General features: G+C 42.3%; 2 protein-coding genes across 5 annotated transcripts in view; both read left to right on the top strand.

The window, feature by feature from the left end:
- The window catches only part of LOC119484708 (extracellular serine/threonine protein kinase FAM20C-like), a 49,014-nt gene that overhangs the window by 21,676 nt on the left and 8,048 nt on the right, over nt 1–19,290 (top strand). The window lies entirely within an intron of this gene.
- Nucleotides 1–19,290, top strand: part of LOC119484666 (dynein heavy chain domain-containing protein 1) — a 36,855-nt gene that overhangs the window by 12,277 nt on the left and 5,288 nt on the right. For all 4 annotated transcript variants that reach the window (XM_037763644.1, XM_037763645.1, XM_037763646.1 and 1 more), the window contains exons 17-37: nt 421–512; nt 628–856; nt 1,671–1,796; nt 1,906–2,003; nt 3,035–6,089; nt 6,191–6,311; nt 6,788–6,947; nt 7,041–7,311; nt 7,392–8,847; nt 9,385–9,490; nt 10,581–10,695; nt 10,787–10,973; nt 11,253–11,355; nt 12,747–12,875; nt 12,978–13,169; nt 13,309–13,731; nt 13,892–14,303; nt 15,480–15,578; nt 15,677–15,853; nt 16,501–16,679; nt 17,807–18,835. In XM_037763644.1, the coding sequence (XP_037619572.1) occupies nt 421–512; nt 628–856; nt 1,671–1,796; nt 1,906–2,003; nt 3,035–6,089; nt 6,191–6,311; nt 6,788–6,947; nt 7,041–7,311; nt 7,392–8,847; nt 9,385–9,490; nt 10,581–10,695; nt 10,787–10,973; nt 11,253–11,355; nt 12,747–12,875; nt 12,978–13,169; nt 13,309–13,731; nt 13,892–14,303; nt 15,480–15,578; nt 15,677–15,853; nt 16,501–16,679; nt 17,807–18,835 (8,759 nt within the window). The remainder of the gene's footprint in view (nt 1–420; nt 513–627; nt 857–1,670; nt 1,797–1,905; nt 2,004–3,034; nt 6,090–6,190; nt 6,312–6,787; nt 6,948–7,040; nt 7,312–7,391; nt 8,848–9,384; nt 9,491–10,580; nt 10,696–10,786; nt 10,974–11,252; nt 11,356–12,746; nt 12,876–12,977; nt 13,170–13,308; nt 13,732–13,891; nt 14,304–15,479; nt 15,579–15,676; nt 15,854–16,500; nt 16,680–17,806; nt 18,836–19,290) is intronic.

The following is a 19,290-nucleotide window of genomic DNA, read 5'->3' as shown; positions in this document are numbered from 1 at the left end:
GCAAAAACAATTGCAAAACATCAATTGCTTTGTATTTTTTATATCAAAATCCAATCAACTTTTCTTCCTGTAAAACTAAATTTGATGTGTGTTCACATGAGCTATAGTACCAACCAATTTCAACCAATAATATCATGACATCCGTCCATCAATCAATCTGTAACTTTAGCGACACGGGAGGTGTGTGTGGAGCCACAGTCCTCTGTAGCATCATATTGCGCTACATTCCAAAGCCACCCACTTTTTACCGGGTTTGCGCCGGCACATTGATCGCTCATGTTGCTGGGCATACGTAGGAAAACGCACGAAAAATGAGAAATAACATTTTGTAAGATATCCTACAAACAGCTCTATGACGATACATTGATTGTAACGCATGCATGCAACCACAGCATCTAAAATGATCATTCCACCTGACAGGCATGGGTCTTTTGAATGTCCCAAAGAAGAAGGTGACTGTTGGTGAACTGATGTCTCAAACACTTGAAGTCGACCAGAAACTAATAACCAAGGTGAGAGCAGGAGAGATGTTACGCACTGGGCTGTTATGGTTAAAATCGAGCTCAATAAACAAATAAACCATCCTTATATGCCACTAACACGTTGATTAATTTTGCTTATGGTCAGATATTCAGGGATGCACAAGCCGAGTGTGACATGGAGCAGACCTTCCAAAAGCTTCGAGAGGGATGGGAAGCCAGACTCTTCCATCTGGATGAATTCACTCTGCCTGTTTGGCACCATCGTGAGCCACAACATGGATTAACAGAGACGGAGAAGCCCACGGAGGGCACAGTTTCAGATCTGCAAACTGCCAGTCAACACTCCTGTAATGATGCAAGATTCACCATGATCGGTGAGACTGAAAAACAAGCTAGCAAATTAATAATACAGATGTAGTCACTGTGAGCAGTTACTACTAGGGATGCACAATATGGATTTTTTTCAGCAGATACCGATAACCGATAATTACCTGCTTCTCACAGCCGATACCAATAAGATAACCGATAATTAAATTTAACATTTTTGTATTTTAAAAAGCAGTTCATGACATGTAGTTCATCCACATCTGAGGCTAAGAAATTTGAAGATTAAGTGAGCAAAGATTGGTGATTTAATATTCCATAGCTCTGACCTAACCAAACTAACTGACATCTAGGGCTGCAGCTAACGATTATTTTCATTATCGATTATTTTCTCGATTAATCTATTAGTTGTTTGGTCTATAAAATGTCAGAAAATGTGGAACGGTGTTTCCTAAAGCCCAAGATGACATCCTCAAATCTCTCAAAGATATTCAGTTTACTGTCATAGAGGAGGAAAGAAACTATTCACATTTAAGAAGCTGCAATCACAGAATTTAGACTTTTTTTCTTTAAAAAATTACTCAATCCCATTAGTTAATATCTTCTTCTTCTTCTTCTTCTTCTTCTTCTTCTTTGTGTTTATTGGCAAATCGCAAACTTTGCAATTTTAAATGTGCATACCACCATTTACTGTATCGGAGTGTGTCGATGCTGCGCAGTCAATGAAAGCAATCAACTCATAATTTATCTGGTCCTATATATATATTGTGCATCCCTAGTTACTACTTTTGCTCCATCGCTATGGGGAAATGTGTAAATTAAATATTCTGCTTACAAGTTGCTTTGATTTGCTTTCTCACTCAGGTCTGGAGATACACTTTGCCGAGATAGAGAGTGATTTGATTGCTCTGTCCACCATGTTGAAGTCCCCACACAGTGCTGAGTTCAGGCTGCAGATGGACGATTGGATGAAGTCACTACAAGATCTCGGTAAGGTGGATATTCAGAAAAAAAAGAAAGAAAGAGAGATTTAGAAAATTTGCAGAAACATTATGAACGTTGTATTTTTTTTTTTTGCTTTCTCCTTCAATTTTAACAGGGAAGCTGCTTTGTTTATTTGAAAGATACCAGAAAGTGTGGGCCTTCCTGACCAAGATGTTCCATGAAACATCCTTTAGTGTTCAGAGAGTGGATCTGGTATGTGCCCGTGTCATCACAAGTCAAACATATCAAATTTTTTGCAATGCTATGAAACTGGTAAATTTCCGACCTTTGCTTAAAAAGGATAGTTCGGGTATTTTGAAGTCTGATTGTATGAGGTTGTTCTCCATAGTCAGTGTATTACCTACAGTAGATGGAGAAACAGACAGGAGTACCAGCACGGGAGCAAAGTAATGTACTGCTGTGGACGGGGGCAGCAGCAAAACAGATTTTAGACATCTAAAAAATCAGATTAAGTTCAGTTTAAAGGAACAATGTGTAACAATTAGAGGGATTTATTGGCAGAGATGGAATATAATATTAATAAGTATGTTTTCTTTAAATTATAATCGTCTGATAATAAGAATTGTTGTGTTTTTGTTACCTTAAAATGAGCCGTTTATATCTACATATGGAGCGGGTCCTCTTCACGGAGTCTGCCGTGTTGCACCGCCATGTTTCTACAGTAGCTATGCTCTCTTCAAAGCCACCAGACTCCATTGAAAAAAACTGTAATTTTACCTTGCAGAACACGGGAGTTGCTGGTATATCGCTGCATCAATCGGTTAGCTTGTTTTATTGTGAGACTTTGGTGAATCTGAACTAACCAAAGTCAAACAATAACACAAACAAACTAACCGATCGAGGCAACAGTAGACCAGCAACTCTCGTGATCTGAGAGGTAAAACTACTGTTTTTTGTAATGGAGTCCAGTGGCTTTGGCAAGAGCATAGAGCATTGCCCGTTGGAAACATAACTGTATAGCTGCCTCACGACAAGATAAACTGGTGAAAATATTCTAGATATAGCTTACACTTAAACTGATACTGATTTTTTAGGTGTCTAAAATCTGTCCACAGCGGTACATTGCTTTGCTCCCGTGCTGTTTCTCCAAACTCCATCTACTGTAGGTAATACACAGACTATGGATGAATACCTCATACAACCCCACTTCAAAACAGCTGAACTATCCCTTTAACTTTACATGTCAGTTAAATGTTGATGTTTCTTTTCTATTTTTTTCTTAGCTGGAGCGATTCCAACCAGTCGATAAGACATTTAAGGAAATCAAGAACTCTATATCAAGTGACCCTCATGTGTTGAACTTTGTTCATTCCAAGAAGACAAATGACAGATTCCATGGTAATAGCCTCTACCAGATTCTCATTGATGGTCTGTCGACAATGGAGGCCATTTCCAACCAAATGGGGGATCTCCTGGAGACCCTCTGTGACCAGTTTCCAAGACTGTGGTTCTTGAGTGACAGGGAAGTGATACAACTACTCTCCTTTCATCCGACGCCTTTCACAATGCAAACCTTTGTGCGCAAATGCTTTAAAGGGATACGTTGGCTCGAAGTGGATTGTGTAGAGAACGTGCTGGGGTTTTTTGGCAGCCTCCATGAGCACATTACCTTTCTGTCTCCTTTGGAGCCAAATCTGAACGCTTTGGTTTGGCTTTGTAGCTTTGAGAAACAATTAAAGTTGACCATGGTACAGCTCATGAAACAATGTGCTGTTGTGCAAAAGCAGCTTGAACCATCCAGTCAGGATGTGTCATGTGATAAGGAAGTTGGAGACATCCTGTTCCACATGGCTGAAATGAGAAAAATGGTGCTACCTGAGCTGGATCTGCTGTCTGAATATCCTCTTCAGTGTCTGCTGGTGGCTGAGGAGGCGGTTTGGTGCCGGGCCGTTCTACAAACTAACCAAGAATCAAGCCCGGTGAAGTTGAGCAACATGAAAGCATGCAACTCTGCAAAACTGAAAACACTTGGCTGTTCCATAAGGGATGGAGTCACAGGGGCTAAAAGTGAATCTCTGGTTTCAAAGTACACGATGATGTGTCTGCGTGCTTTAGTGCAACTTACAATGAAGCATGCGCAGCAGCTATCTCGACTCATGGAGGTCCAGTGTGTGCTGGAGTCGTCTTTTGAATGGCTGAGTTTGATGAAGTATCATTTAAACTCTGAAAGTCTGAAAGGCGACGACGATCCAACATGTTACGTGGATGTTTTAGGTCATCGACTCCAATATGATTATGAGTATTTTGGTCCAGAAGATTGGGAGATGGTGCATACTCCATCCACAGATCGGGCGATACTGGGGATTCTCCTGGCTCTGACAAGCTACAGATGTGGGTTCGTGAGTGGACCTTGCATCTCTGGAAAGAAAACGACTGTGGTCCAGTTAGGAAAAGCGCTGGGGCGACAGGTTGTCAATATGCAGTGTTGTCCAAGCATGAGACCTGGTGTTGTTCAGCGGATGCTGTTGGGCGCCCTCCAGACTGGAGCGTGGCTTCTGCTGGACTCTGTGGATTTGCTAACACAAGGGGTCCTGTCATTACTGGGGCAGCATCTAGTAGACATCCACCAATCCTTCTCTGAGTTAACGAAGAATAAGAATCAAAGAGTGAATGAGGACAGGACTGCTGATGGGATCAAAGGTTGTAAAAACATTGATTCAGGATGTTGTATGGTACTTGCAGGGAGAAGCATTTCTGCGAGCAAAAGTTATGGTTGTGTTCTCGTCTCATCGAAGGGGTGTACGTTTGAGGTTCCAGAGAGTCTGCGATGTGCTACCAGACCCATTGCGTTAACTCATCCAGATTACAGGATCATTGCAGAAGTAAAGCTGGCTTCCCTTGGTTTCTTAGAGGCCACGTCTTTAAGTGGACGTCTGGTGTCCCTCATCAGCCTGGCAAAGGATTCCCTCTGTCTGCCTGATTTCATCAATGACGACCAGAGCTGCCATCTCGTTGTCTTAGAAAAGATCATCTCCGCCTCTGAAATGCACTTACAACTAAACCTAAGGCAACGAAGAATTTCAGATGAGGCTGAAGGAGCGGCTGCAGACCAAGCTGATCCTGTGCCTTCACAAAATGTGACTGCCAGAGTTGTTGAAAAGGATAGAAAAGAAATCGAAAAGGCTTCCAGGGTGCGCAGTTCTCATTTGTTAATTATGCAGGGATTAATGGAGGAGACGGCCATTGTCAAAGCGATTCTTTCTGTCGTCTTACCTGTTCTTTATGAGCACAAGAAAGCCTCACAGTTCAACATCATTTTCAAGGACACATTCCCTATAGCGTGCCAGTTCCCTCTTTTCCAGCAATACATTGAGAAAGAAGAAAAGATTCAACTTAAAGATGCGGTTACAGAAGAATTACAAAGGAAATTGTTTCACTCTGACACCGAATTAACTAGCAGAGCTCTTACTCTCTATCAGACCATGAAATTGTCTCAGGCAGTCATACTTATAGGCCCGTCGGGAAGTGGAAAGACAACCTGTTACTGTGCTCTAGCTGGAGCGCTCAATCATCTGTCTGCCAAGGAAGATGTATTTGAAAATGAGAATACGATTGAAGGAGATACTCCACAAATCTCTGCTACAACCTGGACCTCTGTTGACACTGTTGTCTTATTTCTTAACGCCATGTCCCATGAAGAGGTATTTGGCTGCTTCTGTGAAAAGAGAGGATGGCAAGACGGAGCTGTTGGAAAGGTGCTGAGAGATTCAGAACAACGGGAACCAACAAGCTCTACAATCTGCAACGACAACAAGAAAAGTGATCAGATTCAAAAATGGCTGGTGATGGATGGGAGCCCTGTGGGGCAGCCCGGCTGGTTAGATTACTTAACTACAATGTGCAGTCCTGATGACCCATTCCTGTACCTACCATCAGGTGAAACACTGCCATCCCAATCACACCTGAAGCTACTTATGGAGGTCACTGACCTGCGCGATGCAAGTCCCTCTGCAGTGACCCGCTGCAGCTTTGTGTACTTCACAGGCACTGATCTGTGGAAGGCTGTGTGGAAGAGTGAAGTGGATGCTCTCTCTGTTGAAGACAAACTGGATCAAGGAACCTTGAAAATGTGGAATCGTCTGGCTGACGATCTTTTCTCCAGCACTCTTAGTTTGCTCACTCAAAAGGCTTTAACCTCCGCAGTCCATGATGAAGGAGAAGCTCTTCAAAGCACCACGTATGGACTGCAAGAGATCACGTCATTTGTTCGGATCCTACGTGCCCTCCTACTGCGTTTTGGGAAGGATGTGGAAATAGCTGGGGCAATACCCCAAACAGGTATAACCACGACTCATGAACATATAACCTCGTAAATATACATACTAGTTAAGGTAGTGACTTTACTTTTATGAATACCGTATCACTTATTCTCCCACCAGATACATATCTAAAGAGAACAGGAACAGTGGGCACAGATCCCCACACTAAACAAGACCTGCTGGCCAGGAACCTTTTTCTGGTGGCTTATATTTGGGGATTTAGTGGACATTTGCATCCCCGGTAAGAGAACCTTTTGTTGTCACATTTATTCACACAAGTAATTTAGTATGTATGTCACAGTGGAAACCGATTTTATGGATCTTCAGCTTTAAGCTATATTTTATTTACAGGACTGTACTTTATCATAGTATATTTGAATTATACACAGTGCAGTATACAGTAAGTTGAAAAGTATTTGAAACAGCTGTACTATATTTCGAAACAGGCAATAAAATTCAATAAATAGCAAAGCTGTCTGTATCATTACTTTATATTCATACAAATGTCAATTTGATGGTAATCTGCATGAAAAATATAGAAAAAGAAAAACAATGGTTATAATAATCATCTGCTTATAGTAATCAATTTGACCTGGACAGATGTGATCACAAAGCGGTTTCCACTGTAGTGCTATAAACATCTCTAATAATTTTTTTTTTTACAAAATGAATATCGGTCTCCAATTTTCTTCATGTGTTTTATGTCTTTTACTTTAGCCACCAGCCACAGTTCGACTCACTAGCCCGTCAAGTGCTCTTTACTTGCCGATACAAAATTGTGGTTCCTGATGAAGAGAGTGTGTTCGAACACTTTTTAAACCTTGACAGCAGGACATGCCCCAAGAGCACACTGCTGGCAAATCCCATCTGTCCCAAGGTTTGTCCTGAACTTTCTGTCTAGTGTAGTGAAAGTACATACATGTAGTCACAAACGTTTTAACCAACAAGTGTCTTAAATCTATTTATGCAGTATGGGAGTTATACCTTTCTCCTGAACCTTATGTTGGAGGCAAACCAGCCAGTGTTGCTCGCCGGAGAACCCGGTTCTGGAAAAACCACTCTGTGCAGAAGTTTGCTGAGTTTTGACAAGCCATACATCAGCCTGCCAGCCAGTCCACTCCTGAGCTCCAGAGACCTGCGCACTGTACTGGATACCATCAGCTGCCAGAAGAGCTGTAAGGATGCTCTGGGCTCCAAAAAGCTACTTCTTTTTCTGGATGATTTGCATGAAGCCCCCTGTGGTGAGTAAGAAAATATACCTTAGTAGAACTAATCTAATTGTGTGAAGCTTTATAATGTTAATATCTGCTCCTGTTGATAGATGTCTTTGGGAAGACGTCAACGGCTCTAGAGACGCTACGACAGAGTATTTCAATGGGACAGATTTTAACATTTGATGCCTACAACTTGAAGTTATTGAGTGCTGCAACCATCAGCTACATGGCTACCTGCTGCGTCTTTGGATTGGCTAATCGCCACAATAATGTGATGTCCTCCAGGCTCTCGCGCTTGTTCTCCATCTTTGTGCTCCCCAGCCTGTCTATGGGCGTCGTATTGTCCATGCATTCACTTCAGCTAAAAACCTGGCTCAACGAAGTGCCCCTTCAGCAACATGGCGAGGATATGGCGCGTTGTATCATCACTGCAACTAAAAATCTCTATCATGCAGTACGCGACCAGTTCCAGCCGACTGTGCAGACGCCCCATTTCATGTTCTCCCATCATGACCTCCAGAAGGTGTTTAGAGGGATGTGCCTGTGGCAGCCTAACATCCCAAACACAGGGACAACGCAGAACTTGGTAGGGCCTGCATCGGTCCTTAACGTAGCACATCTCTGGATGCATGAGTGCATGCGTACATTCGGTGACAGGTTGTGCTCAGAGGATGAAAGCAAAGCTCTTGTGTCACTCATAGCTAAGACGGCAACAACACACTATGGAGTTAGATTGGTTGATGAAACCCAGTCTGTCAGTGCAGACGACCCACCTGCTGTCGCAAGCATCTGTAAACCAATAGGTCAGAGTCTAGATGCACTAAATCTGCCTCAAGAGCCACAACCAGCTGGCCAGTCAGACCTGGAGAAAGGCCACACATTGACTGAACCTTCCTTTCTGTCTGGGAACACAAGCCTAAAAGCTCACCCTCTGCAACCCCAGATTCTCCAGCATATGGAGGACATACTGGCTAAGCTTGTATTTGGTCCTGAGCTCTCTGAGGCCTCAATGAATCAGCAACACAATTTAAAAAATAGCTGTTCTTATCAGGACCGAGACCTTGATGTACTGCTGCAGGAGCTGTGTGCACTCATGGACAGAAAAGAGGAAGACAAAGGACAGGAAGTTGACGTTACAACCAGATTAATTGTCCACAGACAGAGGGTGAGTCAGCTGTTACACATCCTCAGGGTGTTGCTCATACCTGGAGGTCACGGAGTGCTGATTGGCTCAGACAGAGGAACAGGCCGTAAAACCACGGTGCGTTTAGCCACCTGTGTAACGGGCTACCAGTTGATGGAGGTGCATCCTGGTAATGAGAATAAGTTGCATGAAATCCTGAAAGAAGCTGGGAATCAATCTAGAGTGGATGGAGTTAATATCATCGTACTGGTCCATGAAGGAATCAGCCCATCTGTCAGAGAAGAACTGTTGGTGGCGATGGCTCACCGAACCTACCCGGGGCTCTGCGCAGATCAGGAGCTGAGACATCTTCTTCTTTCCAGAGTGACTGCTGTGAGGAACTCAAGAAGATACCTAATGGACAGTTGGATGTTTGAGAAGTAAGATGAAAATACCGTATTAATCTATTAATCCTCATGCTAGATTGCCACATTGTTTAAGCCTAGTTTAGAGACAACTGGCAGTCATTTCCACTTAGCCGCATCACATTATGTATTTAAAAAATTAGGACTACATTTAGTGCATTTTCACAAGCCAACATTTAGTCCGTTTTAATTGAACTCTGGTGCGGTTTGTTTGGGAGGTTGTGAACGCAGTAACCGTACTCTAACTTGTGCACTGTGAAACCGAGCCAGACTAAATAGATAACGAACCAAAAGTATCAATTTCACTCTGATTTGGACTAGCCAAACAGACTCTGGCTTGTGAAAGCGCCCTTAATGTATTTCCTGACACTCAACAGTGTGTGTAATGCTAATGTGCTTTCGATGTAGGCATTCATCACTGTAGTAGTACCGATGATGGTGATGTAACTTCATTTACAAGAATGGGCTTCTAAGAAAGTTGTCTGACTACTTCCAGTAAAAATGTGAAAAAGAAAATGTGAATAATTGCAAACTACATTTCTTTTAACAAAGGTGCTTGAGCCAAAGCCACAGAAATGTGCATGTGTTCCTGTTGCTTCCCGTCACCATGACAGACAGCAGTGAGATACCTGCCAACAACGGACCCCATGGATGGAATGTAAATAAGTATTTTCTTTAAATTATTACACCAGTCATTGAATATTAGTACCTGTATTCAATAACAAAACACAGACTGTACTTTTCAGACCAGTAAGGTGGAGAAATCTGCCGAGGCAAAACATTTAAACACATCCTTTCATGTTTCATACATGCGCAAGACTCTTTGTACCCCAGGAACTACCACATTTTGAGGAACTCAATGCGTTTCGACTGCAGGGACCAGGGTCTAACTTAAGTTTCGGGGACATTTTACCCTAAAGAAGGTCCTAATCGGGTAGTACTTTCTGAAAGTACAGGAACTTTCAGGGTGGAGTTTACAGGGATGACCGTCTTTGTTTGGTAACATTAACAGTAAAGTTAGGCTCTGCTGTCAGCTTCCAGACTCATTAAAAAAAAGACAGATCATGCTAGCGAGCTGAGAGGGTGAGCAATAGAAGAGAGAGAGAGAGAGGGACGCAGCGCGGCGTCGCTGTGAATGAGAGAAAAAAAGTTATTTCCTGATTGTTTCATGACAGTTATGTTCAAAAGCACAAATTAATAACCATCAAACACTCAACAGATGATCTACTGTGGAGACAAACGCTCTTAGTTTCATTTCATTCATTACATCCAATGAGCATCAGTAAATATATGCAGTAGTAAATGTTGTCGCAGTGACGGTTATTTTATTTTCGAACGTGATTTTAGAGTAAACAGGTGGACACGCTGAGCTGCAGGCTGCAGTGTGTGTTTACTGCTGCAACCACCAGCAGCCTTCGTCACACGTCATGTTGCTTTTTCAAACGTCAGTGGACTAATTAGACCGTGACGGAAACGCAGACAACAGTGGGCTGAAGGAACCTTTTAGTTCCTGGAAAAGTAGTTCAAGGGACTAAAAGTCCTGGGAACTTCTTGGTGGAAACCCAGCTATTGAGTATAGACAGTCCTAACTTGAATGTGGACTATGTGGCCTCTTCTCTGATGTGATATTTGGGGTGGAAAGGGCTCTCTATACTAAGTGCAAGCTTTGCCATTAATGATGTCACATTTCTAATGTAATTTTGAATAGTAGACCTAAATGGATGACTTGTTATCCTTTTGTGATCAAGGCACAACTGACCAAGGCCCTGAGCATCAGTTGCTGTGTGGAGGTGTACCAGCCGTGGTCCAACCAGTCTTTATTGGAAGTTGCTGCTCAATGCCTCAAAACCAGTCCCCACAAAAGTGAGTCACACCACCAAAGTTAGCCTCTACTCACTTTATACTGGCAGTGTTATATCCAGGCTGTTCTAAGACATACTTTCTTTTTATTTAGTAGAGAGAGAAGGTTCAGGGGCCAGCCTGTCTGTGGCTATGGCAGAAATCCATCAGTCTGCATGTCAGTATGCGTCTGTCCTGCTAACAGCTCAGCCTTTCAGCCCTCAGACTTATATGGAGTTCATCGCCCACTTTGGTTACCTCTGCAACCACCTGCACGAAAAACAGCAGAGCCAAGCCAGCAGGTAGTTGTTCTTTTTCTCCCTGTCTCCAGTATTTAACGTGCTGCTTTGCATATACCAATACATTTATGATTATTCTACCGTGAGCTGCACTAAAACTTCATCCTGAACAATATCGGACAACAAAATTAAACAGAGAAACCTTCTCAAAGGTTGCATTTCTTCCAGAGCTGTTTTTGTTGGATTGCAGTAGAAAGCACAGCACTAAATGATATTTTCTTGACCCCATATTGTGTCTTTTACTCTCTTTAAAATAAAACAATAACTGTTGTATTTTTTCAGACTTGCTACTGTTCTGTCTCATTTGGATGTCCTGAACAGCACAGCTGTGCAGTGCAAACATCACTTGATGAGACTGAAGGAGAAGGCTGCTGATACACAGAAGGTAATATACAGAAGAGCAATTCAGCATATTCAGTTCAATTGGGATCAATATTCTGTGTGCAGCAGTATCGACTGCCACAAGTTCCATAACACAAGAGGTTATTTTTCACCACAGTCAAAAATGATTTAAACAACCGTGTCAGCAATATACTGTATATAGGCTTATGGAGGCTGAAGAACTTCCTGCGCATCAGGGAATATTGTTCATTAATTTGAAACTGAGAAACTCTTAAAGCTGAAGTAGGTGAGATTGGAGCAAATATGATTAAAAAAAGTTATTTTTATAAAAAGGTCGCTATATCGTGACAGTAGTACATGAAACAGGTAACCTGACAAAAATCATGCCCCTCTGTGTCCTCCGGTGCTCCTAACGGCATCTGCAAGATTTCACATACAAGAGGAAAAGAAGTTGATCTGAGATCTGCTGTCCAGCTGCCATCTATGAGAGCTGGCTGTAAATCACTCGCGAACTCCGACCAAACGGTCAAACTAGACAGCGCTGATCAAATGTGAATCAATATTCTGTTATGTTAATGCCTATTTCTCTCCTCAAATGTTTTCAGAATCATCTTGTAGTGCACGGTTTAGCTGTAAAATTAAAAAAAGTTTGTGACGCCGCCGCCATCGTGAAATCTGGTGAAGGAACGCCAAGTTCCAGTCACATGACCGGAGCACAGCCAATAGGAACGCTCTCTCAATAAAATGACCTGTGATTGGTCAAAGTCTCCCCGTCAAGGGCTAGATTTTCTAAAGCCTGAAAACAGAGCCTTGAAGAGGTGCAGAAGTCGAGTTTTCTCTCAGAACACTTGAATTAAAATATGCTGAAAGGTTATTATTTTTGCCCAATGATGCCAAAAATATACTGCCTGCTGCCACTTTAAACAACATTTTTTCTTTGCAACTAATTTTTAAAGAAGCGATTATGTTAAAGTAACTCTATGTACTTCAATTAATATTGCTATTTGAATATTCAGTAATATTTACTTATGATTAGGGCTGCACAATTAATCACACTTTGATCAAAATTGCAGTATGGCCTACTGCAATTTTCAAATCGCAGGAGGCGCAGTATTTGTTAAAGGAAAAATGTGTGTCAAAATACCATTTTAAATTAAATATGAAATATAATGGTGCTGCAGAGATGTCCAACAAAAGAAATCACGCCATAATCATTTTAATATGTTTTTCAATGAAAATGAGAATAACGATGTAAAAATGATCATTCCCTCTAATATCGCAAAACATATCGCAATTGCAATATCAGTCAAAATAATCTCAATTAGATATTTTTTCAAAATCTTTCAGCCCCACTTATAATACAGCATCTTTTGTGAAAATTACAAATTTAGATATCTGCATAAATAGTACGTTCCCTTCCTCTCCATCCTGCAGTGGGTGGAAGAGCTCCTCAGAGCGATAGATTATCAGAGGAGCTGCTTTGAGGAAGCCCAGAAGAAATGTGTAGCATTGGAGAAGAAACTGTCTCACCTGGAGGGTCAGATTAATAACGCTCAGCTACAGGTAAACAAATTTATTAACATCTACATCCAAAATCATATAAATAATACAACATGTACTTAAAAGAAGAAAATTAATTGAATGTTTTAAATCTTTTTTTTCCAGATTGAACCTCTGTTCGATGCAGGCCTTAAGATTTTTAATTTTCTTAATCCATCTGACCTGGAGGAGGTACGCCACTACAGAGATCCACCTGATGGCGTGGTGAAAGTCATGGACGCCATTTGTTTGCTGTTTAACCGTCCACCAGGCTGGGAGAGTGCTAAACAGCTTCTGGGACAATACAACTTTTTCCAGGTGTGTGGAAAAAATATTTATATTGGTAAACATAAATAAATAAATACCTCTTTTAATAGTAGATGAGTACAGTGGTGTTATAAATAAATGAGTTTATAATGGTCTGCAGTTTCCTGCTAATGTACTTTATCTCTTCTAGGAGTTAGAATTTTTTGACCGCTACAGTCTGACAAATGAACAACTGCAGCAGCTCGGCCAGATAGTTCACAGCCCCCAGTTCGTGCCAGAGTCTGTGCTCGAGGTGAGCAAAGCCTGCGAGTCCCTGTGTCGATGGGTCCAGGCTGTGTACAGGTGCTGCCGCATGCGACACCAACTGTCGGTCAAGAAGCAACTGGAGGTGCTGGACAAAGAGGCTCAAGGTCAACTGCAGTTGGCCAAGCAGCAAATGGAAGAGGAGTACCATCGTCTAGAGGATCTTAAGCTTCAGCTGCAGATACAGATACAAAAAGAACTGGAGGAGGAACTGCTGGAGCTGCAGACAGCTGAGAGCTCAGAAAGAGAAGCTGCTGCAGCTGTAGAGCAGCTGGAGACACTTGACAGAGACTGGAGGGCTGCTGCTCAGGTAACACCGAATTTGCAAACGTACCACTCGCGCTTTTGTCCACAGGGACCATCAAAATCAACACAAGTTTCTCATAGTAGCTTTAATGTCGTACTTTGATATTATTTTTTAACATATTTCTTTAATTAAATGATTATGATTTTCTGTATTTTCCCCTCAGGAGGCTGAGTTAAATAACCAAACCTTACCAGGAGATGCCCTTATCCTAGCGGCAACCATCTCTTATTTGGGCCCCTTTGGATCTGATATACGCACAGAACTGCTGAGCAAGTGGAGGGAGCTATGTCTGACGGGAAGCATCAACATAAACCCAGAGGACCCCAGAACCTCCATGTTCACACACTCTGACGCTGCTCCTTCTCGCCCCCCTCTCGGTTTCCCCATCCCTGTGTCTGAGAGGCTGCAGCTGACTCTGGGTCGGGCGTTAGGTCTACTCCGGGATGCTCCACCTGCCAGAATGGTTGTAAAGCTGCTGCTCTGGGGTTGCAGGAGGGCCTGGGTTCAGCGCTGGCCTCTACTGACAGACACCCAGCAACATCTAGATATAAGCTCTCAAAGCTGCCTCATCACAGGTGAGTACGACGGCGTATTAGGGCCGTTGTATGTAAAAAAATAGGGAATCATCATAGGAGGATACGGATATTCTTAGATTAAAGTACCAAATTTACAAAAAAATAAATAAAAAATTTACGAGAAAAAAACTCAACTAAAAATAGTTGAGTGCAAAACCGTGGTACCGCCAGCCGCCGTCTGAATTTTGTTGCGCGTAAAGTAGTGTTCTTATGGTAAGGATGTGAGGCGAAGGTCCTTGAAGATACATATACATGTTTTATTTTCATGTTCTTTTATGAACATGAATAGAATTTTTTTTACCCCGCTCCCCCGGCTCTGTAGTATTATTTGTATTATCTGTAGTATAAATAATGCCTATTGCAACTTCCCAGAGCAGAAATAGTGTCATCAATGTATTGTTTAAATTTAGGGCTGTCAATCGATTAAAATATTTAAATAAGATAAGATAAGATAAGATAAGATATTCCTTTATTAGTCCTACAGTGGGGAAATGTACAGTGTACAGCAGCACAGGAGATAGTGCAGAAACAAGAAGCATCAGTAAAAAAAAAAAAAAAAAGCAAGATACAACACATTAAAAAAAAAAAGCGAAAAAAAAAGTGAAACAAAATATGAACAATTTAAATAGAAGGAAATATAAAAATAGGAACAATATAAACAAGGGGAAATATAAAAAAATTGGAACAGTATATACAGTATTGACAATAAACAGACTATTAACATGATTGCACAAGTTGAATTGTGATTGTGATTAATTCGCATGATTGTCCCTAGTTAATCGTGATTAATGGAAAATTAATCACACATTTTTTTATCTGTTCAAAAGTTCAATCTGTTCAAATATTTAATGCTCTTATCAACATGGGAATGGGCAAATATGCTGCTTTATGCAAGTGTATGTATATATTTATTATTGGAAATCAATTATCAACACAAACTAATTGATTCCTTCTAGTTTCTTATGATGCCATTATCTTCACTCTTGCTTTAAAACTGAGCCCGCTACAACCTCTGAAAGATTGATTGCGTTAATGCGTTAAAGAAATTAGTGACGTTTAAACGAGTTTGTGTTAACGCGTTATTATCGTGTTAACTCTGACAGCCCTGATTTAAATTATATATTTTTTATTCAATTTTACAACTTGACACCAGAACAATAAGTGTGTGCTCTGCAGGAGAGAAGGCCAAGCTTGAGGAGGAGACCGAGTGTGAGATGGTGGTTTGTGCCGATGATCCAGAGCTGCTGGACAAGCTGGACCAGGCTGCAGAGAAAGGTGAGAAATATTATTAATTATTAATAGTTGCCTCGTGCAACTTTTAAGTTACAGTGTTCTTTTCCAGCCGTAACTCATTCCAACCTTTTTTTCTGCAGGTTTGAGAGTCCTGGTCACTCACGTGGAACGTGCGATTCCCAGTCCGAGGTTTCTGGCTAGATTGGTACGCTCTGCTGGATGCCTCCATCCAGGGTTAAAGCAACGCGTTCAGCCGACCCACCCTGAATTCTGCCTCTTCCTTAGCACCCATCTGCCTGTCCAACTGCTTAACAGTGGTAAGAAACAACTGTACAGGAGTAGTCTCTGTTCAAGTCACATATTTTTCTTGCAACAGAAGTGCAGGACTTTAAAATGTATTCATCATCACAGTTACGATATACTGGTGACGATAACCGTTATATTTAGAAGTTAAATATTGATATCATGTTGATAATGCATGTTAGACCTTGTGGGTGCCTTTTCACTATCCTTTAGTGTAATTGTTCTTTTTGTACATTTTTGTACAGCTATGGTTACAGACTCTCTCTACACTGCCTTAATTTCCTTAATTTATTTGCCAAAAAGAAAAAAAATGCACAAAAACAAAGTTCAAAATGTATTTAACTGATAGCATTATTATTATTATTTAAGTTTTTTAAAATTTTCTATTGATATCATGATGTTATTGTGACTTATTTTGACAATACTACATGTGCATATAATGTACTGGAGTTTGTCTTGGCTAGATTTGTAACTGATATACTGTATTATATATATATAATTTATAATACTCAGTATTAAGACAGCATACTGCCCTATATTGTTTGTATTATTCTGCATATAACTTGGGATACCGAAAAACAGAAAGCAAAGAAATGGATGCTGTTCTCAACTCATCTGAAAGTCGTGGGTCACCAGGTTTTCTCTTTCTTTTGTTCTGTAGAGATCCATCCGTCCATCTTGGCCGAGGTACGCGTGGTTGACCTTTCTCTGAGCTCAGGAGAGATCCAGGAGCTGATGCTGACACAGCTGCTGCAGTCTCAGTGTAAAAAGCTGCTGATTCAACACTTACAGTTCCAGAATGACAAGCAGTCGCTGCAGGAGAGACTGGTCTCAGAAGAGGTGACGTGACCACCATTTACCATCACATCAAGCCAATACTGCTTCTGTTGGTTATTTAGTCTCCTGTGATTCACTGAATGAAATCAGTGTCGGACATTTGGGGCTTCTTCAGTACGGTTCAAAAAGGCTTCAGAGGCTCGCTTGTGTCGCTTGTAGTGGTCAGTAGGCATTTATTTGGAAATTACATCACTTCAAGTAGGCTTTACAATAGATGAGTGACTTTGGCATGAGTGGCTGTGTTAGTTTTTGTTTCCATGGCATTTTATATCTAAAATACCTTGTTAAAGGAACAGTGTGTATCATTTCGGGGATCTATTTGCAGTAATGGAATATAATATTCACAACTATGTTTTCATTAGTGTATAATCACCTGAAACTAAGAACCGTTGTGTTTCCGTTAGCTTAGAAGGAGCCCTTCATATCTACATAGGGAGCAGGTCCACCGTAGTTCTCCGTCACGCTTGTTAAACTGCGGTAGCTGGTGAACCGCAGAGTGCTAAACCGTGGTACCGCCAGCTGCCATCTGACTTCTGTTGCTCCTAAAGTAGTGTTATTATGGTATGGTACGGTTTTGCACTTGGCGGCTCACATTACCACAGTCTTGGAAAGGGAGGAGTGAGAGAGGGAGTGAGGAGGGGCAAAATAACTACAGGGACCAGTGTGTAGGATTTGGTGACATCTAGTGGTGTACTAGATGTCACCAAATCCTACACACTGATCCTTTTAGCTATTTTTTTCAGAGGGTTGCAGAGTTTTGTGAGATGGCTCTAAATGCTCTCTGCAGTTGGACTATTAATCTGGTTGATATCCGTTGGGCTCACTTGATTATTACTTAATCATTTTCCAGACTTGACTCTGGCTTTGTATGTCCACATTATCTATATTAGACTATGGAAACCGTATTACTTGGGCTGCAGTTGGAATAGAGACCATGTGGACTCTCAACTTGATGTGGTGGTCGAGGCGAGGATGTTGTACACTAATCATGAACTGGGCTTTTTTTTTTATCATGGTCAACGAATGAAAAAGTTATTTTCTACCTTTAGGTGAAACTAAACCCGAGTGCAGTCCTTTCAGTTGATAATGTGATTATCTGCATCATTTGACTGTACATAATCCTGTCTTAGGATGCTCTGATGGACTACATCCTGCAGTCTAACACCCCACTGCTGGAGGACTCTGCTTTTCTCCCCCGCGTGGCTGTTTGTCAAGATGCAATGAAGGAACTGCAGGCCGAGATCCAGCAGCTGAGCGAGGAGCTGGAGTACCTCGAGTCCCTGCTGGCTGCATCCCGACATCTAATGAGGCTGGCTGCTGCCCTCCACCAGGCTCTGCAGGAGGTGTCCCGTCTTTCCCCTGCCTACTTCTTCTCCCTACGTGGCTTCATCGCGGTTATGCAAGAGGCCTTCATTGTGAAGGACAGGCCATTAGTGTCATGCACCGCAGGGAAAGTGCCAGAGGGCATAATACCAGAGGTCATGAACCGGATGGTAGCCCAGCTGCTGGGTCAATACAGGCCGTGTCTCTTCAAGAGTCATGTGGCTGTTCTGGAGCTGCTGCTGTCTGTGGCTCTGCTGCAACACAACCAGCCCTGCTCTGAAGCTGAGAGGGTGGCGTTCCTCAGGGGCCTTCAGGACATACAACACCCTGTCACTAGAGTCTGCTCCCTTCCTCCTGCTGTCTCGCATTCCACTAGTTCTCTGCCCAGCTGGATACCCCCTCACATCCACCAAGAGCTCTTCTGCTTGGAGAAGATCCCGGTCTTCAGAGGGCTGATTGCCTCTCTCTCCACTTGCCCCATTCAGTGGCAGGAGTACCTGCACTTCCCTTCCTCCACGGTAGCAGGGGCTGTTCCCTGTCGCTCCCACTCCCATCTATCCCTGCTACAGCGGGCGCTCCTCTGGAAGACCATGCTCCCGAACTGCTTGGAGGTACTAGCTGAGGCCATGGCCGCCTACCACCTCTGCCTGCCTGGACAGACAGCAGGCACAGAGGCCCTTCACGCCAGGAACCGTGAGGCCGTCTCACGATATCTGGTCAAACATGAGGGACCCATTGTCCTTACAGTGCCCAGTCAAAGAGGAGATAAGTGGACAAGCATCCAGCCTCTTCACTTGATAAACAGATTGGCCTACTGTGTAGCAAAAACAAAGAAGGTAACGCACACTGTTTCATTTTGATTCAAGTTAACACCCGGACCGCCATAGCCCACGCCATTTAACATTGTGGTTCCAAAATTTGAATTATTCGGTCATGATATGTTTCCCTCCTGCCCTGACTTTGCCTAAATACCTATTCTGCACATGCCTGTATTGTCCTAATGATAGAATAACATTTAGAAAACGAATACTAATGTGCACGCCAATATTCACTCACATGTGCTAATACTCACTTATAATCACACAACGGTATGTAGGCCCACAGTATTCGTCACATCACACCAAGCCGACATCAAAGAACTAGCGGCGATGAAGTCCGACAGCCACGTACGTTCTGCTCCTGTGTGAGAGGAAATAACTCTCCGCCCCAGCAGGCGGCGGTAGTCTGTATTCGTCACTAAAAAAGGGAAACAGGAAGACCGAGGACAGCGGATGTACAAGCCGTTGTTATG

Source organism: Sebastes umbrosus, chromosome 3 (genome assembly GCF_015220745.1).
Source record: "Sebastes umbrosus isolate fSebUmb1 chromosome 3, fSebUmb1.pri, whole genome shotgun sequence".
NCBI lineage: Eukaryota > Metazoa > Chordata > Actinopteri > Perciformes > Sebastidae > Sebastes > Sebastes umbrosus.
The sequence above is the reverse complement of the archived record's forward strand: the minus strand, read 5'-3'. Positions and strand labels throughout refer to the sequence as shown.